Raw genomic sequence first — 23,456 nt, forward strand, 5'->3', positions numbered from 1 at the left:
GACAATTTAGGATCTGTAATGCAAAGCGGTTCTTCACTATATACATTAAACCTACACCCTCTTAAAGGGTAGAGAGGGTGGAGGACTTAAGGAATGTTCCCAAGATGTCTTTAGCAAACTAGACAGCTGCGCTGTCTGGTAGGCTGCGACCTAAACATTATAGGGGGTGGTGATGGGGGCAGATTTAATACAGAAAGAAAATTAGATAGATTACCCAACGCCTACATCAAAATGCCCACGAAAACGACACTAAATGTGACACCCTATGTAAAAACTGCAATATCCATGTGTCCCTTCCCACTTACTCATATCCACCAACATTCAGTATGTACACCAGTTGTGGAAAGAGGCTCATTCAGTAGGTGGAAGCAAGGGAATTTGTTAACCAATTTAGCAATATTCTATGGACAGGAGGGGCTATTATTTGAATCCTGTAAGATGAAATTCAACTTAGAAGCTGACTAACTATATCACTACTCACAACTGAATCACTTGATCATTCATGTGGACATTAAGGGGGGCAGCTACTTGGAAATCAACTTAATAAAAAAACAAGCATTTGCAATGCAATAGGTCTCGCAGCATTAAAGTTTGAGTTATTGGCATTGTATATGACAATGTGTTGCATTAAATTTTTAGCAAAGTCTGTATTTGTGTATAAAGATGATTTGCAAGATGATAGCTGTTGCAAAATATTAAGCAATGTTGGCAATAATATTATATTATAATAATATTGTAAGTTACTGTTATACTTATAAGCATATTGGTAGCGCATAGTGATGTTGTGGTGCCCCTGAATGATGCTGTGGTGGTGCCGAGTGATGCTGTGCTGCTAGGATAGATAGTGAGGGCGATAGATAGATAGAGGGAGGGCGAAAGATAGATGGAGTGAGGGCGAGAGAGAGAGAGATAGAGGGAGGGCGAGAGAGAGATAGAGGGAGGGTGAGAGAGATAGAGGGTGTGCGAGGGATGGAGTGTGGGTGATGGATGGAGTGTGGGGCGAGGGATGGCATGTGGGCCGAGGGATGGCATGTGGGCCGAGGGATGTAGTATGGGGTGAGGGATGGAGTGTGGGGCGAGGGATGGAGTGTGGGGCGAGGGATGGAGTGTGGGGCGAGGGATGGAGTGTGGGACGAGGGATGGAGTGTGGGGCGAGGGATGGCGTGTGGGGCGAGGGATGGCGTGTGGGGCGAGGGATGGCGTGTGGGGCGAGGGATGGCGTGTGGGGCGAGGGATGGCGTGTGGGGCGAGGGATGGCGTGTGGGCCGAGGGATGGAGTGTGGGGCGAGGGATGGAGTGTGGGGCGAGGGATGGCGTGTGGGGCGAGGGATGGCGTGTGGGGCGAGGGATGGCGTGTGGGGCGAGGGATGGTTAAAGTGGCGTCGTAAATCTGAATTGTAATAATGTCACTTGACATTACAAAACCATAGAAATTCAATTAAAAAAATTAAGTTAAACAGACACTACAGTTAAGTGAAAACGTTAGTTAAAACATACTATTTTAAACTTACAAAAAAAAAATGAAATTCACTAGTTATAGGTATTTGAAGTAACTATAACTCATGCCATAAAACGAGCTATAACTGGGCCCCCCTCCCGATTTACTGCTTATGACCTCACATATCACATCACTCATGACCTGTTCAATGGTATCATTTAAAATCACTGGTGACGTCTGAAATTACATAATTTATGACAACACTGCATGGTGAAGGCGCAAGGTATAGTTACTTCGGTTAACTCTAAATAGTGAATTTCAGCGTTTTTTTGTTTAAAATGTTATTTTTAAACTGACATTTTACTTGACTAAAATGTCACTTTAACCTTTGTTTTTCTTTGATCGATAGATATCTAGATAGATGCATTGGATCCGGTGAATGGTACATAGTTTTTAGTCCTCCCAAGCGAGTGGAGATGTGGAACAGACTGCTGCTCTCCACACATATTTTCTTTATTTTCCTTTGACCGCAGAAGCAGCTAAAATTAGTACACACATTCATTGCAGAGCGGCTGTCAAGCTTTCTGCGTTTTACTTCATAAGACTGCTGCTTCCATCCACCCACTCGCCATCTTCATTTCTGTAGCGCCCTCTGTTTTCGCTGGTGGTGCAGTTTTGGTTCTGCCACATGCCTATTGAGTCCAAACGGTGGGTGTTACTTCTGATTACATTATGCCGCTACTCTCTTGCTCTGCTAAGCAGTGTTTAGTTTGTAAAAAAAAAGTACTAGTGCCCTCGTCAGAATGCCACTGCAGCTTGCACCTCTAGAGGGGTGTGAGGTGTAATGCCTTGGGAAGAGAAGTATGCCAAAATAAATGTTTGGGATGGAGCAGCAGCTAAAGCACTTACTTCACATAAAAACTATACAATAGAGATATAGGTAGTGTCAGAAGCAGAACATACAACAGATAGAGAGGTGACAGTAGAACTATGAGTCAGACATGCACACACATACACGTGTTATCCCTTCCAGCTATGGTAATAGTGTAAAACTCGCAGCAAAGTGAACTCCCTCAACACATACACACTGTCCTCCAACGGGCAGCAATTTCCTTCACAAATACATCTAATCGCATTTGTTTAGCATTTACTACTTCTGACGAGGTGTTCATAACAGAACCAATTCAAAATTCTGTCACACGTACAAGTAGCAGCAGCCAGTGTAAGCCTCTCTCCTTGCGTGTGCGGACAGCAGCAATGCAGGCTTCTGTTTAACATACACCTACACCCACCAACTAAGCAGCAACAAAATAACAGAGAGCAATGCAAACTTCTCTCTTACACACACATACAGAGATGTAGAAGCTGTGCAAGCCTCCCAAACACAACACATAGAACGGGGAACGAACAGAACTGCGGGCTTGATCTTACATACATACACACACACGCTCACCGCACCAGCAGTACAAACCTCACTTGCCCACAACACAGAAAACGGGTGGGAATAATACAAGCTTCTCTCACACACACCAAACGGCAGCAGTAGCTTCTCTTTCTCTCTCACAGGCAGCACTAATGCAATATTCCACACACAAGTAGAGAGCACGGGATGTTCCCGCGAGACTGACACGGCAGGCACAGCCACCTTTGCACTGGTTTCAGTGTGGATGAGAATGTGCCTTAAGCCTGCTTAGAAGGAAAGTTGTAATTTTATGAAAGACGTGAAGTTCAGATCAAGATCACTCACTGAATATTCTACTTGCGCGCGCCGCGGTGGATTCCTTATCACTGCCGCTGGGCCCTTCAGCCCGTCTCGGAACCGTTCCAATCTCCCACTGGGGAAGGGAGGCAGGGAAAGCGAAAGCACGCCACCATGCATGCCTACAGAGAAAACAAGCAACAACAGCACCTACTTCCGGTTTGGCCGGCAATGCTTCCGGGTCGCCGCAGGCAGCGCGGCGGCCCGCCCTGCACGGGGAAGGGAGGCAGCTTTCGAGGAGGACAGCACCTGGCCGCGAGCGCGTTCTCGTGCGCGTGGCCTTAACAAATCGGCGCGCGCGGCCAGTGCTGTCCTCCTGGGAAGCTGAGCCGCTAACAATAAGGTCTCTGGCGAGAGCGAGCTTCGCTCGCTTAGCCGAGACCTTAAAAAACCAGTTGGTGGCATGAACGGGTGAATTCCCACTTTAAATAATTTGCTAGTAAACATGCCACCATCAACTCGTATCCCTTTAAGGCTCACTTGTACAATTAAGTAGGAACAAAAGTGGAAAAGCATGGCAAAGTATTACTAAAAACGAATATACAATACAATGCACAGAAGTGCACTATATGGCGGTCTTCAACCAGCACTTATATCCCTCTCAACAAATACCATCCCCATACCGATGCACTAATCCAGATGTGGTTTAGTAGGAGTTTTTAAAAACAGTTGGTGGGACTACCCATACCTCATACATTACTGGAATACGATTCTGGCTGCCATGAAAACAACACTAGTTTACCCCATACCACTTAAATTAGCCTATGTCCTTTTGGGACTTTGCTCCCTTAGGCTGAAACAGGCAAAATCCTATTGGCTAATGATATGGAACTGCTTAGAGGCAGCAACTGCTTCCTAGTGGTATACTGGGAAAAAAGAAATCCACCACCCATGTTCATTCTGGTAGCTCAGACTGTGGCACACATTAGCAATGGAGAGATTATCAGTGTTCTAGCTGATGAGAGCTTGGAGGAGATTTGGTGTCCTCGGACTGAATGTCAGGGGGCATTCCTGGGGTCTCCTGCTCAGCATGTTAACAAATTCTAAATCTTTTCAATTAGTAAAAGTAGACAGAATAAGTGTTTGCGGAACAGACGAAAGCTCACTAGTGAACCAAATCATGTTGTAGATTGTACTGAGACACACGTATACCAGTTATGCCTATTGCTAAATGTAAACTAATATATGCCAAACTTCAATATACTGCAGTGTTCTTCTGGACTGTTTCATTCCCCAGGGTTGGGAGAGGTGATGGGGGGAGGGAGGTTAAAAGGGAAACCAATAAGTGACCAGAACAATTGCACTGAGTATCTTTGGATAGTGTCCAATTTTATAGCAAATACTAACTGTATAAACCAGTACGGATGGAATGTGATAATTAGTTTCGAGAAAAAAAACAATAAAACAGCCATTTAATTAAAAAAATCAAAAAACACAAGTTTGGAAAATTAGTATGTCCTCTAAAGTGTTAAGTCCATAAAAGTGTAGGGAGCATGTAAAAGCGATATAACCCATCCAAAATTTGACACAAAAAAAGAGTTTTGTCAGCTACAGGTATACTGTGCCAATGGAAAACAAGTTTGGGGTGAGAGGGAAATAAACAACCAATATTTGAGACAGTCGCCAGACTACCAGGATTTATATGCGAGTTCTTTTAGAGTTTGCCTATTTTATAAGACTGAAAGGGGGTTAAATTAGCTCATTTTCAGAGGGTCATAGAGGCTCTGCTCGATTGCATTTTGAGATTTTTTTTAAGGTAACAGAACGTAGCAGATTTTCTGTTTAAGCAGCATTTGATTATTTGCATTTAATTAAAGATGCCAAAGTTTTCCTTGGTTTAATATTTAGCTGTTGGGTGTTATTCCTTTGTAATACATCAAATTAGCATTTCATCTGATGTTCACTTAGCTGAGGCAAATGAGCTTTCTTATTACAGTTTCGATTACGACTGAAGTCCTGTGTCAGAACAAACAAAAAAAAGAACCACACCACAGATATACAAGTACTTCAGGGGGTCAGAAATACAGAATACGAAATGCTGGCTGATGATATTAGGGCATCAAAATCAAAGTGATGGATGGAATGCTTGGGTTAATCTAAGCCACTGGCGACCGCTAGGGGCTGCATCCAAATCCATTATTTTTTTGCCCATCATGCCACCTCAGCTTGAACCCAGCCATATGCAAATCAGCCTTGACCCTGTTCCTCATGGGTACAGTCCAGCCCGAACAGCCAGGTCCTCACCGTCCTGAACACAAGCAACCCTTGGAACAGTGTTGCCCTTAATACTTTGGCATGTCACCATAAGTGGTTCAGATGTGTGTCCCGTGCACACTGTGTCACTGGAATCAAGCAACACTATACGCAGAATCTGGACCACACAGAAAGCAGAATCCGATCAACACCTATTAATAAGGGGGAAAACAAAGAAAACGGCGAGGGTGCACATAATTCAAGGAAGGAGGAATGGCATGTTTTCTGCATACACAGATGTGAGGTAACGGTGTGCAAATTTCTGAAATCAACATATACAGAGGCGGTTCCCAAACCTGCTACTAGATGGGAAGGTACACACAAGCTGAGAATGGGCTGAGCCAGGACTTGAGTGTATGTAGATATATTGTGAAAAAGTAAACACACAAAACCCTTTAGCACTTACCTCTGTGCCATCTATGGGAGCAGGCTTAGCCTGTATCGGTTTCTTTTCTCTGAGTGAATCAGACTCAGACTGGCTTCCAGAGTCTGAGTCACTACCCGAGTCGCTGCTTCCAGACTGACTGCTGCTCCCACTGCTGCTCCCCGAGCTAGAACCAGATCCAGTGTCATCTGAATGGCTGCAACACAAACAGCAAAACGACAATGCATTTGTTATTAATCTGAAGGAAGCTATTTTAATCTACCAAGGTCAAATAATGCAAAGGCGTTTAACTAATTTATTTAACAACGACTTGATTCAATCATGTTAGGTAAATGTAAATGTAAATGTCATGGTACTTATAGAGCGCACTGTCACCAGACGGTCACCTTGCGGTGTCGCCTATGCGGTTTCCTGGCGCTGATACTCATACCGCTGTGGAACCCCTCCTGGCTTTCCCTGTGAAGTGTCCACTCCTGGGCACCCCCAGGGTGAAGCCGGGCATCCTTAGTGCTGCTGGGGCCGGTGTGGAGGCTAAGCAAGCTATTGCCCAGAGTTGCAGCGTGGGGCCCGTGATTAGACTAGGCACCGAGGCGAGAATTAACAGGTCCGAGGAAATTGAGCCCGAGACCCTGCCGAGGCGGGAATCGAACCCTGGTCCCTGGCCAGAACTCTGCATCAGGCTCTGCCGCTCTAACCATTGAGCCACACTCCTTCACCCTTTACCACTTCTGCAAATATGCATACTTTGCTGGTCTAATGTGTATAAATATTTGCACGTTTAGCTAATTTTAAACATGCTCAAGTTTCATTTGTTTGGGTATGAAAATATCTAAAATAAATTTACGGATGCCAGTCATTAACTTTCATGCGATTTCACCCATGTTCAATAAGCGTTATCATACTTCAAACAAAATTATATTTGCCTACCAAAGGAGTGAACATTAAACAAGCATTGGAAATGCAATAGGTCTCGCAATAACGCGAGTCTGAACTATTAGCATTGTAAATGATAATACCCTTTATTTTTGCGTTCTGGTTTTTGGAACATAAATAAAAGGCTTTGTCATTTACAAGGCCTATAGCTTAAATTTGCGTTAAAACGAGACCTATTGCATTGCAATGGTGGTGGTGCTGCTGAGTTTTCTCTGAATCTGCACCCTGAATCTGCACCCTGAATCTGCACCCACAATCTGCACCCACAATCTGCACCCACAATCTGCACCCACAATCTGCACCCACAATCTGCACCCACAATCTGCACCCACAATCTGCACCCACCGTGGGTGAGTGGCGTTGCGTGGGTGAGTGGCGTTGCGTGGGTGAGTGGCGTTGCGTGGGTGAGTGGCGTTGCGTGGGTGAGTGGCGTTGCGTGGGTGAGTGGCGTTGCGTGGGTGAGTGGCGTTGCGTGGGTGAGTGGCGTTGCGTGGGTGAGTGGCGTTGCGTGGGTGAGTGGCGTTGCGTGGGTGAGTGGCGTTGCGTGGGTGAGTGGCGTTGCGTGTGTGAGTGGCGTTGCGTGTGTGAGTGGCGTTGCGTGTGTGAGTGGCGTTGCGTGTGTGAGTGGCGTTGCGTGTGTGAGTGGCGTTAGGTGTGTGAGTGGCGTTGCGTGGGTGAGTGGCGTTGCGTGGGTGAGTGGCGTTGCGTGGGTGAGTGGCGTTGCGTGGGTGAGTGGGGTTGCGTGGATGAGTGGGGTTGCGTGGATGAGTGGGGTTGCGTGGATGAGTGGGGTTGCGTGGATGAGTGGGGTTGCGTGGATGAGTGGGGTTGCGTGGATGAGTGGGGTTGCGTGGATGAGTGGTGTTGCTTGGGTGAGTGGCGTTGCGTGGGTGAGTGTGGTGTTGCGTGGATGATAGTGGGCTTGCGTGGGTGTGAGTGGCGTTGCGTGTCTGTAAGTGTTGCTGTGTGGGTGAAAGTGGCACAGAGCCTTTGATGTGGCCTGGCGCAGGAGAAATGCTGCTGCTGCTAATTAAATACAAGAGTGGCCGGGAAGCGGCCGGGAAACACAAGTACGGCCGGCCACATAATTAGGGGAGGAGAAGCCGCACAGCACACGCTGGGAGAAGCCCTTTGATGTGCTGTGCGGCCGCGATGCGTGCTCTGTGCTGGGGGAGGGGGGAGTGCCATTAGCCTGAACTCGCGGCAAGATCAAACGAAGGGTGGGAGGGACATTGAGGAACAGATGGCCATGAAAGTGTATGGGCCAAAAGCGCGTGCCTGTGGCCACGTGCACTCGAAGAAAACGCCACGAAAAAAAGCGGTGGTTTCACAATCAGTTCGAGCACTTGAATTCTCGCCATTTCCCATTCCTTCGGAATGGTAAAGGCGAGACCTAAAAACCATGGAGTAAAAAGGACAAAAGTAACTTACCTGTTACTACTGCTTTCCAGCACTGGATTTCTTAGATTTGTGTACTTGAATCATTTCCCTTCGTCAGGCTGGAGATAACCGTCACAGCCTAAAATTCTACTACTGGGCCATAAAATTCACTTAAATCAACAAAGCAGAAAAGCTTTGAATTACACAGTACTTCAGAGTTTCGAGCACATTTTAATTTAGACCATATAAAGGATAAGAAAAACAGAAGAGGCTAAGGGCATCAAGATAGACAACTTGATGGACTTTTATCTTTCCAGGCAGTAAGAAGAGCCTTGTTGATCTAACTGTTCAGATCCCCTTAGTATATCACAATTTTGCTACTGGCAAAAACATTGTACTTTTACACAAATTAAGTAATTTTTACATAAGTACCTGTAAACATTGTCATTTAAGAAAATGAAAAAGGCTGATGCTCCTGTCATTGAGTCTGCGCTGCCACAGACATTGAAAGAAGGGTGAGCAAAAGGCCAGCTGGCAACAGAGGTGTTTACGTTCCTTCATTGCCTACCTGTTAACACATTGCAAATGTACAGGGCCCTCCACCTGTGCTATGAGGCTGAACGTATCTTTCTATGTGCCTCTCTGTTCCAGAGACGTCCCATCCATCCCCACTTCTCTGACTTGTGGGACTCGCTATCTCCATGCAGCCACTTGAATCTTTTACACCACCACCCTCGGACTCATGCGGTCGAAACGCCCATTCCATTCCAGCCTCCATCTCCAGGACACAGTTTGGTCCCTCTTGATAATTTTCCTAAACTGGTCCCTCTTCTCCTCCATACATTCCCCCTACCCCTACGGAGTCATTTTTACTCCCCTAACCCCCTCCCCCCCATTCACCCCTGCTGCCCTTTGCGCGTTTAGAAGGAATGGAGGTTAGCAGATGCCAGTGACAGCAGAGTTTTCAGTTTTAAATGTGCACTCTCTGGGATCAGGCCAGATGTGACCTGCTTCTGGAAACTGTCACAGACTGATTTCGAAGAGTTTCCAGCAGTGATAGACCAAGGCCTGAAAGGAATTTTTGTGACAGGCACATTTTCTGCTTGCCACCAAAATACTGCGAATTTGGGGGTTTATGATCACAAATGTTATTTTCCTGCAAAATTTGCCACCCAAAATGTGACTTTTTTAGGTTTCAGAAAGGCCTAAACTGCACAAGTCATTTATAAAGAGGCCAAAGACAAGCATGTCATTGATTATTTTAGGAACAGTGAGCATGCAGTTGACAGATTTCCACTGATGACAAGATCAACAATCACTGGCAAAGCCAATAGGTCTTGCCTATGTTAGATTACTGGCATAGGCGAGACCGATTGGCTTTTCCAAAGCTTGGTATGGAATGCCATATGGTAAGTTAGAAGTATTTATTAGTGTTTACAATAGTCGAGAATGCCCTTGCCATGGTGTCAGTTTGTCCAGGTTCAGAAGCATTTCAGGACCATACAAAAACTGTGAAAATGTGACATATAAATGCGCAAAATGTAACATAAGTTGTAGGTAGACAGAAAGTCCAATAGGTTGCAGATTTTATTACCGTGATGCTTTAGGGTATATGTTACTGTGGGTGCAATGCTTACAAAACAAACACAAAAAGCACTCCTGACTGCTTATTTAGTTGTTAAATATAGCAATAATTGGTGTTCAGTGGGTTTCCTAGAACTTTTTACGCCAATGCCACTGAACCTACTGCAGCATTCATTGCCCTAGTGCCTGTAAGGTAATTTCAATTGTGTCTGCTTGTTTAGTGGAAAAATATAGCAATAATCTGTGTTCAGTGTGTTTTCTAGAGCTTTTGGCCCCTGTGCCACTGCACCTGCTGCACCATTCAAATCATGACCCAAGAGTGTGGAATTCCTATAGCCAGATGCCCAGGACATATTGTTTGGGGTCAAGGACAACACGTTTTCATGTTTATTTTGCCCTTGGGAAAGGTAGGCCCAGCTCCATGCAGCACATACCCTTTGGCTGCCAGATTACAGTACCACATTTTGGATCAGCGAAGGGCATTGTCCGCAGTGGACATGGTGGTGGTGGATGTGGGGGGGGCGGACGTGGAGGGGGCGTACGTGGTGGTGGGGGACGAGGTGGTGGTGGAAGTGGTGGTGGATGTGGTGGTGGTGGACGTGGTGGTGGTGGACGTGGTGGTGGTGGACGCGGTGGTGGTGGATGCGGTGGTGGTGGACGCGGTGGTGGTGGACGCGGTGGTGGTGGACACGGTGGTGGTGGACGCGGTGGTGGTGGACGCGGTGGTGGTGGACGCGGTGGTGGTGCACAAGGTGGTGGTGCACAAGGTGGTGGTGGACGTGGTGGTGAACGTGGTGGTGAACGTGGTGGTGAACGTGGTGGTGGACGTGGTGGTGGACGTGGTGGTGGACGTGGTGGTGGACGTGGTGGTGGACGTGGTGGTGGACGTGGTGGTGGACGTGGTGGTTGTGGACGTGGTGGTGGTGGAGGTGGTGGTGGTGGAGGTGGTGGACGACGTGGTGGTGGTGGACGTGGTGGTGGACCTGGTGGTGGTGGACGTGGTGGTGGTGGTGGTGGTGGTGGACGTGGTGGACGTGGTGGTGGTGGACGTGGTGGTGGTGGACGTGGTGGTGGTGGAGGTGGACGTGGTGGTGGTGGACGTGGTGGAGGTGGACGAGGTGGTGGTGGACGAGGTGGTGGTGGACGAGGGGTGGTGGTGGAAGAGGTGGTGGTGGATGTGGTGGTGATGGACGTGGTGGTGGACGTGGACATGGTGGTGGACGTCGACGTGGTGGACATGGTGGTGGTGGATGTGATGGTGGACATTGTGGTGGTGGACGTGGTGCTGGACGTGGTGGTGGTGGACGTGGTGCTGGACGTGGTGGTGGTGGACGTGGTGGTGGTGGACGTGGTGGTGGTGGACGTGGTGGTGGTGGACGTGGACGTGGTGGTGGACGCGGACGTGGTGGTGGACGCGGACGTGGTGGACGTGGACGTGGTGGTGGTGGACGCGGGCGTGGTGGGCGCGGTGGTGGTGGGCGCGGTGGAGGTGGACGCGGTGGTGGTGGGCGCGGTGGTGGTGGGCGCGGTGGTGGACACAGTGGTGGTGGACACAGTGGTGGTGGTGGATTGGTGGTGGTGGATAGGATCGTGCGCGTGGTGGTGGAAATGGTGGTGGTGGACATGGTGGTGGACGTGGTGGTGGTGGACGTGGTGATGGACGTGGTGGTGGAAACGGTGGTGGTGGATGTGGTGGTGGTGGATGTGGTGGTGGTGGATGTGGTGCTGGACGTGGTGGTGGATGTGGTGGTGGATGTGGTGGTGGATGTGGTGGACGTGGTGGTGGTGGACGTGGTGGTGGTGGACGTGGTGGTGGTGGACGTGGTGGTGGTGGACGTGGTGGTGGTGGACGTGGTGGTGGTGGACGTGGTGGTGGACGTGGTGGTGGTGGACGAGGTCGTGGACGTGGTGGTGGACATGGACGTGGTGGTGGACATGGTGGTGGACATGGACGTGGTGGCGGACATGGCAGTCGACGTGGTGGACATGGTGGTGGTGGACATTGTGATTGTGGATGTGGGGCTGGACATGGCGGTGGTGGACGTGGCGGTGGTGGACGAGGTGGTGGTGGACGCGGTGGTGGTGGACATGGTGGTGGACATGGTGGTGGACATGGTGGTGGACATGGTGGTGGTGGATGTGGTGGTGAACGTGGTGGTGAACGTGGTGGTGAACGTGGTGGTGAACGTGGTGGTGAGCGTGGTGGTGGTGGATGTTGTGGTGGACATTGTGGTGGTGGACGTGATGGTGATGGACGTGACGGTGATGGACGTGATGGTGGACCTGGTGGTGGTGGATGTGGTGGACGTGGTGGTGGTGGACGTGGTGGTGGTGGACGTGGTGGTAGTGGACGTGGTGGTGGACCTGGTGGTGGTGGAGGTGGACATGGTGGTGGTGGATGTGGTGGTGGTGGATGTGGTGGTGGTGGTGGTGGATGTGGTGGTGGAGATGGTTGTGGTGGTGATGGTGGTGGGTGTGGTGGTGGTGGGTGTGGTGGTGGACGCGGTGGTGGTGGACGCAGTGGTGGTGGATGCAGTGGCGGTGGACGCAGTGGTGGTGGACGCAGTGGTGGTGGACGCAGTGGTGGTGGACGCAGTGGTGGTGGACGCAGTGGTGGACATGGTGGTGGACATGGTGGTGGACATGGTGGTGGACATGGTGGTGGACATGGTGGTGGACATGGTGGTGGTGGATGAGGTGGTGGTGGACGCAGTGGTGGTGGACGCAGTGGTGGTGGACAAGGTGGTGGTGGACGCGGTGGTGGTGGACATGGTGGTGGTGGACATGGTGATGGACATCGTGGTGGTGGTGAACGTGGTGGTCAACGTGGTGGTCAACGTGGTGGTCAACGTGGTGGTGAATGTGGTGGTGAACGTGGTGGACGTGGTGGTGGTGGATGTTGTGGTGGACGCGGTGGTGGCCGCAGTGGTGGTGGCCGCAGTGGTGGTGGACGCAGTGGTGGTGGACGCAGTGGTGGTGGACGCAGTGGTGGTGGACGCGGTGGTGGTGGACGCGGTGGTGGTGGACGCGGTGGTGGTGGACGCGATGGTGGTGGACGCGATGGTGGTGGACGCGATGGTGGTGGACATGGTGGTGGACATGGTGGTGGACATGGTGGTGGACATGGTGGTGGACATGGTGGTGGACATGGTGGTGGACATGGTGGTGGACATGGTGGTGGATGTGGTGGTGAACGTGGTGGTGAACGTGGTGGTGAACGTGGTGGTGGACATTGTGGTGGTGGACGTGGTGGTGGACGTGGTGGTGGACGTGGTGGTGGACGTGGTGGTGGACGTGGTGGTGGACGTGACGGTGATGGACATGATGGTGGACCTGGTAGATGTGGTGGTGGTGGACGTGGACGTGGTGGTAGTGGACGTGATGATGGACCTGGTGGTGGTGGAGGTGGACATGGTGGTGGTGGATGTGGTGGTGGTGGTGGATGTGGTGGTGGTGGTGGACGCAGTGGTGGTGGACGCAGTGGTGGTGGACGCAGTGGTGGTGGACGCAATGGTGGTGGACGCAATGGTGGTGGACGCGATGGTGGTGGACGCGATGGTGGTGGACGCGATGGTGGTGGACACGGTGGTGGTGGACACGGTGGTGGATGTGATGGTGCACGTGGTGGTGGACATGGTGGTGGATGTGGTGGTGGTGGTGGACATGTATGTGGTGGACGTGGTGGTGGTGGAAGTGGTGGTGGACGTGGTGGTGGTGGACGTGGTGGTGGACCTGGTGGTGGTGGTGGATGTGGTGGTGGAACTGGTGGTGGTGGAACTGGTGGTGGTGGACCTGGTGGTGGTGGACCTGGTGGTGGTGGGCGTGGTAGTGGTGGTGGTGGACGTAATGGTGGACCTGGTGGTGGTGGACATGGAGGTGGACGTGGTGGAGGTGGACATGGTGGTGGTGGATGTGGTGGTGGTGTTGAATGCGGTGGTGGTGGACGTGGTGGTGGTGGACGTGGTGGACATGGTGGTGGACGTGGTGGTGGTGGACGAGGTGGTGGACGTGGTGGTGGACGTGGTGGTGGTGGTGGACATGGTCGTGGTGGTGGACATGGTGGTGGTGGTGGTGGGCGTGGTGCTGGACGTGGTGGTGGTGCATGTGGTGGTGCATGTGGTGGTGGACGTGGTGGTGGACGTGGTGGTGGTGGATTTGGTGGTGGTGGACGTGGTGGTGGTGGACATGGTGGTGGACGTGGTGGTGGACGTGGTGGTGGACGTGGTGGTGGTGGACGTGGTGGTGGTGGACGTGGTGGTGGTGGACGTGGTGGTGGTGGACGTGGTGGTGGACGTGGTGGTGGTGGACGTGGTGGTGGTGGACGTGGTGGTGGACCTGGTGGTGGTGGTGGATGTGGTGGTGGACGTGGATGTGGTGGTGGACGTGGTGGTGGTGGACCTGGTGGTGGTGGGCGTGGTGGTGGTGGTGGATGTGATGGTGGACCTGGTGGTGGTGGTGGTGGACGTGGTGGTGGTGGACGAGGTCGTGGACGTGGTGGTGGACATGGTGGTGGACATGGACGTGGTGGTGGATATGGTCAACGTGGTGGACATGGTGGCTGTGGATGTGGTAGTGGACATTGTGGTTGTGGACATGGTGGTGGTGGTGGATGTGGTGGTGGACGAGGTGGTGGTGGACGTGGTGGTGGTGGACGCGGTGGTGGTGGACACGGTGGTGGTGGACGCGGTGGTGGTGGACGCGGTGGTGGTGGACGCGGTGGTGGTGGACACAGTGGTGCACGTGGTGGTGGACATGGTGGAGGACATGGTGGTGGTGGATGTGGTGGTGAACGTGGTGGTGAACGTGGATGTGGTGGTGGACGTGGTGGTGGACGTGATGGTGATGGAAATGATGGTGATGGACGTGATGGTGGACCTGGTGGTGGATGTGGTGGTGGTGGACGTGGTGGTGGTGGACGTGGTGGTGGTGGACGTGGTGGTGGTGGACGTGATGGTTGACCTGGTGGTGGTGGGCGTGGTGGAGGTGGACATGGTGGTGGTGGATGTGGTGGTGGTGGTGGTGGATGTGGTGGTGGACGCGGTGGTGGTGGACGCGATGGTGGTGGACGCGGTGGTGGTGGACACAGTGGTGGTGGACACAGTGGTGGTGGACACGGTGGTGGTGGACACGGTGGTGGTGGACACGGTGGTGGTGGTCGTGGTGGTGGTGGACGTGGTGGTGGTGGACGTGGTGGTGGTGGACGTGGTGGTGGTGGACGATGTGGTGGACGTGGTGGACGATGTGGTGGATGTGGTGGACGATGTGGTGGATGATGTGGTGGACGTGGTGGACGATGTGGTGGACGTGGTGGACGATGTGGTGGACGTGGTGGATGATGTGGTGGACGTGGTGGTGGACGCAGTGGTGGTGGACGCGGTGGTGGTGGACGCGGTGGTGGTGGATGCGGTGGTGGTGGATGCGGTGGTGGTGGATGCGGTGGTGGTGGACGCGGTGGACGTGGTGGTGGATGTGATGGTGCATGTGGTGGTGGACATGGTGGTGGATGTGGTGGTGGATGTGGTGGTGGTGGATGAGGTGGTGGTGGACGAGGTGGTGGATGTGGTGGTGGATGGGGTGGTGGATGGAGTGGTGGATGGGGTGGTGGTGGACGTGGTGGTGGTGGACGTGGTGGTGATGGACGTGGTGGTGGTGGACGTGGTGGTGGTGGTGGACGCGGTGGTGGTGCACGGGGTGGTGGTGGACGCGGTGGTGGTGGACGCGGTGGTGGTGGACGAGGTGGTGGTGGACGAGGTGGTGGTGGACGTGGCAGTGGTGGACGTGGCAGTGGTGGACGTGGCAGTGGTGGACGTGGCAGTGGTGGACGTGGCAGTGGTGGACGTGGCAGTGGTGGACGTGGCGGTGGTGGACGTGGCGGTGGTGGACGTGGCGGTGGTGGACGTGGCGGTGGTGGACGTGGCGGTGGTGGACGAGGTGGTGGTGGACGAGGTGGTGGTGGACGAGGTGGTGGTGGACGAGGTGGTGGTGGACGAGGTGTGGTGGTGGATGAGGTGGTGGACGAGGTGGTGGTGGATGTGGGGGTGGACGTGGTGGTCAATGTGGTGGTGGTGGACGTGGTGGTGGACGTGGCAGTGGTGGACGTGGTGGTGTGGACGAGGTGTTGGTGGACGAGGTGGTGGTGGACGAGGTGTGGTGGTGGACGAGGTGGTGGTGGACGAGGTGGTGGTGGACGAGGTGGTGGTGGATGTGGTGGATGTGGTGGTGGACGACGTGGTGGTGGACATGGACGTGATGGTTGACGTGGTGGTGGTTGACGTGGTGGACATGGTGGTTGTGGACGCGGTGGTGGTGAGGGTGCACGTGGTGGTGGACATGGTGGTGGACGTGGTGGTGGTGGACGTGTATGTGGTGGAAATGGTGGTGGTGGACGTGGTGGACGTAATGGTGGACCTGGTGGTGGTGGTGGTGGATGTGGTGGTGGAGGACCTGGTGGTGGTGGGCGTGGTAGTGGTGGTGGTGGACGTGATGGTGGACCTGGTGGTGGTGGAGGACCTGGTGGTGGTGGGCGTGGTAGTGGTGGTGGTGGACGTGATGGTGGACCTGGTGGTGGTGGTGGACATGGAGGTGGACGTGGTGGAGGTTGACATGGTGGCGGTGGATGTGGTGGTGGTGGTGGATGTGGTGGTGGACGCGGTAGTGGTGGACGTGGTGGGGGTGGACGTGGTGGGGGTGGACGTGGTGGGGGTTGACACGGTGGTGAACGTGGTGGTGGTGAACGCGGTGGTGGTGAACGCGGTGGTGGTGAACGCGGTGGTGGTGAACGCGGTGGTGGTGAACGCGGTGGTGGTGAACGTGGTGGTGGACGTGGTGGGGTGGATGTGGATGTGGTGGTGGACGTGGTGTACGTGGTGGTGGTGGTGGACATGGTGGAAGTGGTGGACGTGGTGGTTGACCTGGTGCTGGTGGACGTGGTGGTGGATGTGGACGTGGTGGTGGTGGATGTGGTGGTGGACGTGGTGGTGGTGGACGTGGTGGTGGTGGACGTGGTGGTGGTGGACGTGGTGGTGGTGGACATGGTGGTGGTGGACATGGTGGTGGTGGTGGACGAGGTGGTGGACGTGGTGGTGGACATGGACGTGGTGGTCGACGTGGTGGACATGGTGGTGGATGTGGTGGGCATTGTGGTTGTGGACGTGGTGTTGGACATGGTGGACGTGGTGGTGGACGAGGTGCTGGTGGATGAGGTGGTGGTGGACGAGGTGGTGGTGGACGTGGTGAATGTGATGGTGCACGTGGTGGTAGACATGGTGGTGGATGTGGTGGTGGTGGACGTGTATGTGGTGGAAATGGTGGTGGTGGACGTGGTGGTGGTGGACGTAATGGTGGTAGTGGTGGATGTGGTGGTGGAGGACCTGGTGGGCGTGGTAGTGGTGGTGGTGGACGTGATGGTGGACCTGGTGGTGGTGGATGTGGTGGTGGTGGACGTGGTGGTGGTGGACGTGGTGGTGGTGGACGTGGTAGTGGTGGTGGTGGACGTGATGGTGAACCTGGTGGTGGTGGTGGACATGGAGGTGGACGTGGTGGAGGTTGACATGGTGGCGGTGGATGTGGTGGTGGTGGTGGATGTGGTGGTGGACGCGGTAGTGGTGGACGTGGTGGGGGTGGACGTGGTGGGGGTGGACGTGGTGGGGGTGGACGCAATGGTGGTGGACACGTTGGTGAACGTGGTGGTGGTGAACGCGGTGGTGGTGAACGTGGTGGTGGTGGACGTGGTGGTGGTGGACGTGGTGGTGGTGGACGTGGTGGTGGTGGACGTGGTGGTGGACGTGGTGGGGTGGACGTGGATGTGGTGGTGGACGTGGTGTACGTGGTGGTGGACATGGTGGAAGTGGTGGACGTGGTGGTTGACCTGGTGCTGGTGGACGTGGTGGTGGATGTGGACGTGGTGGTGGTGGATGTGGTGGGGGATGTGGTGGGGGATGTGGTGGTGGACGTGGTGGTGGTGGACGTGGTGGTGGTGGACGTGGTGGTGGTGGACGTGGTGGACATGGTGGTGGATGTGGTGGTGGTGGACGAGGTGGTGGACGTGGTGGTGGACATGGTGGTCGACGTGGTGGACATGGTGGTGGTGGATGTGGTGGGCATTGTGGTTGTGGACGTGGTGTTGGACATGGTGGACGTGGTGGTGGACGAGGTGGTGGTGGACGAGGTGGTGGTGGACGCGGTGGTGGTGGACGCGGCGGTGGTGGATGTGATGGTGCACGTGGTGGTGGACGTGGTGGTGGTGAACGTTGTGGTGGTGGTGGACCTGGTGATGGATGTGGTGGTGGTGGACGTGGTGGTGGTGGACGTGGAGGTGGTGGACGTGGTGGTGGTGCACGTGGTGGTGGTGGTAGTGGACGTGATGGTGGACCTGGTGGTGGTGGAGGTGGACGTGGTGGAGGTGGACATGGTGGAGGTGGACGTGGTGGTGGATGTGGTGGACGTGGTGGACGTGGTGGACGTGGTGGTGGTGGACGTGGTGGTGGACGCGGTGGTAGTGGACGCGGTGGTGGTGGACGCGGTGGTGGTGGACGCGGTGGTGGTGGACGCGGTGGATGTGGTGGTGGTGCACGTGGTGGTGGACATGGTGGTGGACGTGGTGGTGGTGGACGCAGTGGTGGTGGACGCAGTGGTGGTGGACGCGGTGGTGGTGGATGCGGTGGTGGTGGACGCGGTGGACGTGGTGGTGGATGTGATGGTGCATGTGGTGGTGGACATGGTGGTGGACGTGGAGGTAGTGGTGGACGTGGTGGTGGATGTGGTGGTGGTGGATGAGGTGGTGGTGGACGAGGTGGTGGATGTGGTGGTGGATGGGGTGGTGGATGGAGTGGTGGATGGGGTGGTGGATGGGGTGGTGGTGGTGGACGTGGTGGTGGTGGACGTGGTGGTGGTGGACGTGGTGGTGGTGGACGTGGTGGAGGTGGACGTGGTGAAGGTGGATGTTGTGGAAGTGGTGGTGGTGGACGTGGTGGATGTGGTGGTGGATGTGGTGGTGGTGGTGGATGTGGTGGACAAGGTTGTGGTAGAAGTGGTGAAGCTGGACGTGGTGAAGCTGGACGTGGTGGAGCTGGAGGTGGTGGTGGTGAACGTGGTGGTGGTGAACGTGGTGGTGGTGAACGTGGTAGTGTGGTGGACATGATGGTGGTGGACGTGGTGGACGTGGTGGTGGTGGACGTGGCGGTGGTGGACGTGGCGGTGGTGGACGTGGCGGTGGTGGACGTGGCGGTGGTGGACGTGGCGGTGGTGGACGTGGCGGTGGTGGACGTGGCGGTGGACGTGGTGGTGCACGACTATTGCGTAGGAGGGTGCTGGCAGAATGCGAAAGGAGAGGGGGATCTTGAAGGGGGCACATGGGAGAGCAGAAAGAGGCTGATAATTAGAAACAACAAGCAGTCTCTGCAAAGTAACAGGGACCAGATACACATAGCATTTACTTTTGCTTAAACGCATGGATGTTTTGCATTGGGTCATTTTGCCACTCGTGCATGTTTGGCGTTTCCCTTGCGGGGGGCGAGCAGCGGCGCCATTTGTTTTGAAAGAGCGATCAAGATCATTAAAAACTGATGGCGCCGCTGCTCGCTCCCGCACGGGAAACGCCAAACGTGCACGAGTTGCAATACAAACGAATGGAAAACATGCGCACGTTTAGGCAAAAGTCCTGAGCGATGGCTAAAGGTCCTCCTAAGCAGCGCTTGCGTGCTGCAGAGGGAGGACCTAAAAAAACACACAAATCATTGATTTTCAGTTTATCGTGATATTAGCACTACAAACAGCTACAGGTGTTTTCAAATCAATTCTACCACTGAGAAAGAATCAACATGAGAAAGTAATTAACACAACACCACTTCCTTTGTTTCTGGTTCGACATATACTCAAGAACCAGCTATAGGTATCATAAATATTTTAGGTAAACCCTAGTTTAAAACCAGCTCTTATCTATGCATGGCAAGTAAAGTATTTCTCAATTGAGCCCTATCGATGTCTTAAATTTCCTTCCTTGCTCTAAATAGTAACTTTGAAACAATTCCCTTTAATTGAGACATCCTAGCATTTTGTCATCTGAGCACTGAGAAAAGGAGCTTCCAAAACTATAAAAGGGGATAGTAATGAATAATCTACAGTGGCCCATTTATACACAATAGTGACCAATCACATCAAGAACAGGACATTTATTCAAGAGGCTTGCTGTATGTTTACACATTTTAATTTCATATCATATAGCAACTGGTACATATTCCTCATCCTAATCGCTGATAACACGCAGATCAATAAGAGATGTTTAACATTATACTTATGCCTCTCCCACAAATACAATTGGTTTTCTAATACTTTGCAGCATCCTTACACAGAACTATATTGAATCTACCTCAACTCTAAATTTAAGGGTTCAAGCCTAAGGCGCAAATCAACGTTTCTCCAGATAACTGAATGGATAAGAAACTTAAAAGTAAAAAAGCATATAAGCAGCCCTGACACCCAGGTATTTGATGACATTAACTCTTCTCACCTAATTCTGAAGTCCCTTAACATGGGCTTTATAATGACCCACCAAAAACCAATGTGATATCTATCTACAGCACTAAACTGCTAGTAATATCAAGTGCCTTCCTAATTAAAGAGAAACTCCGAGAAATGTTGCTTCTCCTGTAATCATTCCTGCAAACGGTTGTCTTTTGTTCTGACATTTTTTTTTTTTTAACTTTGTATTGTCAAGAAACAATTTACTCGTGGCTTAATGCACCAGGGAGCTTAGATCCAGCTCAACACATATGCTTGGATCATTGCGCTTTGGGAAGACCACTGATATGTTAAAAATATTATCCCTCCAGCAAATCCTATTTGAATTTCCTGCTCAGTGTCCAGAGCTCACTCTAGTAAAAAGCTACAATTTCAATCCTCCCTCTGCGTGATTTTATAGAAGGGCTATTGAAAATGCCTCCACACAGCGAATTAAAGCAAACTACATTCTGGGAGACAAATGATCCCCATGACTGATTTTTTTGCCAATGATCCTTCCAAGACAGCCACCTTGTGCGTAATGATCGCTGGGTTATTTTCCAAAATAGTAACCTCAGTCTTGTTCATGTAACTCTGTAGTCTATTAGCAACAATGTATGCATGGATGGCATTCAGTTTCCTCTAGTAGCCAATTTGGGTAGAGGTTAAAGCAATATCAAATCAAATCAAATCAAAAGAGACTTTATTTTGGTTATATTTCAAACCATAAAAGTGTACATATATACAACAGTTAAAAAGCATCACACACATTATTGCCATATATAAAGTCATTATGCAATACAAATTTCCTTTGTCCCAATATCAGTATACATACAGGATAGTTATAAAGTGCAGACAGTGCTTAATGAGGTGCAAAAAGCGTAATTTAAAAAGAAGTCCAATGAGTTTGGCAGTTAGACAGAAAAAGTATATAGGGTCATTGATCCAAACAGGTTCTCATTCTAACGGTTAATTTTAAAAACGATATTATTTGGAGAACACTGTCCTGATGCAGAAGCTGTAGGTAAATAAGAGCTGGTCTGATTTGATTAAAACCAAGTTTTCTTAGTAGGGCAACAAGATAACGTTGGCGGGGATATTCATAAAACCTACATAAAAACATAAAATGCAGCATATCCTGTGGAGACTTCCCGTCGCAGCCACAGGGAGCTGCACATTTGCTAAAAATATTCGACTTGGGTCTAATTAAAAGGTGATGAAAGATGTTAAATCTAAACCTCGACAACAGAAATTTTTCATGCGAACTGAATGATCCTGCCAGGTAGGGCTCTATGCTAACACATGTCTTTTTAACATAGCATATTTCCTAACACTTGGCTTTAGCAGTTCCACACTCTCTCTATCGGCCAACTTATACTTACAAAAAGCAGTTTTAATTGCTGTTACATCCCCCTTTACAATCCCACTGGGGCGAGTAAACAGATCTGAACGCCCCAACTTTACAAAACAGTTTTTCAAGTATTTTAGCCAGGGGATGCACATGGAGTTATCCTGAGATACAAGATCTCTCACAATCTGATGCGTAAGAGTGATTTCCTCATTTAACCACAGGTTAACCCAACAAATCAGTGGCCTTAGAGCGAAGTTGTCACGTAAGTACTGTGTCCCTAGTTCCTCATGAACTACAAAGTTAGGGGTGCTAGGGGGGGCACATAGAAGACGTTTAAGAAAAGTATTTTCAGAAACCTGTAATTGTTCTCCTGATACGTAGCCCCATAGTTCGCTGCCATACACTGCAGTAGCAACTGACTTGGCGTTATACAATTTAATCATTGCACTAACTGGTTTCTTCCCCAGTTTTTTTGCAAGATTAAAAATTGATGCGATATCATAAGCATACATCAAAGGCACAAACTGTCAACACCCCAATTAAAGGCAACACAATAAGTAATCATGGTGATATCAAGACAAAACACTTCTTTATACTATTATGAATGGACTCTTATCTATTACTTAATTTAAATATGTAACCAAGTTTCCAAATGGAATACTTTAAATTGTCCAACAAGAGAGAAGGAATAGGATTTGCTAGCTTGTACTCTATTCCTGCTCTGTTAGCTTCATTAAAAGTCTGCTGAAGTCGAGGAAGCAACATCACAGTTATCCACCCTCGGTGCCGACGTCAGCATTGAGTACATGCCATGAAGCCTGCCTGTTTAATGGGAACAATCCCGATGAACTTAGACGCTCGAGCCTCCATTTCCCTAGTTTATATAATAGTTGTACTTGCCATCTTAAAATCAAATTGGTCTAAAGGGGTTAGATCCCTTCCACTTGTCTCTTTTTTAATTTAAATAAATGTTTTCAGTCATTGCCCTCTTCACAAATTGTAAGGTAGCTGACTTTGCCATCTATTAAAAAAGCAGGCAGTGCACAAACGGCTATTCTAGGGCATCTGTAGTAGTCCAAGAAACCCACTGCGACTCACAGTTAAAGCTTTCCATAACACCTTCTAGTTCCCCAGTCACCATTAATATCATGAACTGCTGCAGGCTTAAGCAAGCATGATGCGACAAAAAGCACACTTGTACACATCCACCATCTTTTACCTCATTCCTTGCTCTTACGGTTGCCCTTCAATGAGAGGATACAAAGAAAACTTTAGGTACTTCCTGTCCTCTAGAATCTGTAAGAAATCAGCTCATTTCACTAGAGGAAATGACCATCAGGGATGTATAGTAGAAAAAAACTTTACTGCGATCCCAAAATTTCAGTTTGTGTTTGTTTTTCCCCACTTTACTAAATCCCCATGGTATACAGGGGCATTATCCACCTGAGAGCGTTCTACTTTTCTCTAAGAACCCACTCTTGGCAGATTAAAATCTCAATCCATCTTCCAATCTTCACTTAATTCTTAGCCCTAAACAGCCAGCTATTTGAAGTGTGACAATACCGAGCACCCCACCTGTGTCCGAACCAGCACACATTCTGCATCATCCTGTGTTACTTGAATGCTGGAGTTGGACTTGTACAACATTTAGAAACCTGCCTTCCAAAACTAGGCTGTAAGAGGCTGAGGCACTCACAGACATGCTTTTATCTCCTTGTGACGCTTTTGGTAGGATGGATTCCAAAGAAGAATATATTCACATTTCTATTTGGAAAGCTGTAGGCACAACGGAGCTGTATCCACACAGCTCTCATGTTACAGCGCCGGTGTTGCAGGTAGAGGCAACACTGTGTAATGTGAACTGCTCCTATCACTC

General features: G+C 51.3%; 1 protein-coding gene across 1 annotated transcript in view; it reads right to left on the reverse strand.

Moving 5' to 3' along the window:
• The window catches only part of CHD1 (chromodomain helicase DNA binding protein 1), a 1,592,763-nt gene that overhangs the window by 1,519,600 nt on the left and 49,707 nt on the right, over positions 1-23,456 (reverse strand). Inside the window, exon 3 of the mRNA XM_078675438.1 lies at positions 5,857-6,031. Coding sequence (XP_078531564.1) covers positions 5,857-6,031 — 175 coding nt within the window. The remainder of the gene's footprint in view (positions 1-5,856; positions 6,032-23,456) is intronic.

Source organism: Lissotriton helveticus, chromosome 2_1 (assembly GCF_964261635.1).
Source record: "Lissotriton helveticus chromosome 2_1, aLisHel1.1, whole genome shotgun sequence".
NCBI classification, from domain to species: Eukaryota; Metazoa; Chordata; class Amphibia; order Caudata; family Salamandridae; genus Lissotriton; species Lissotriton helveticus.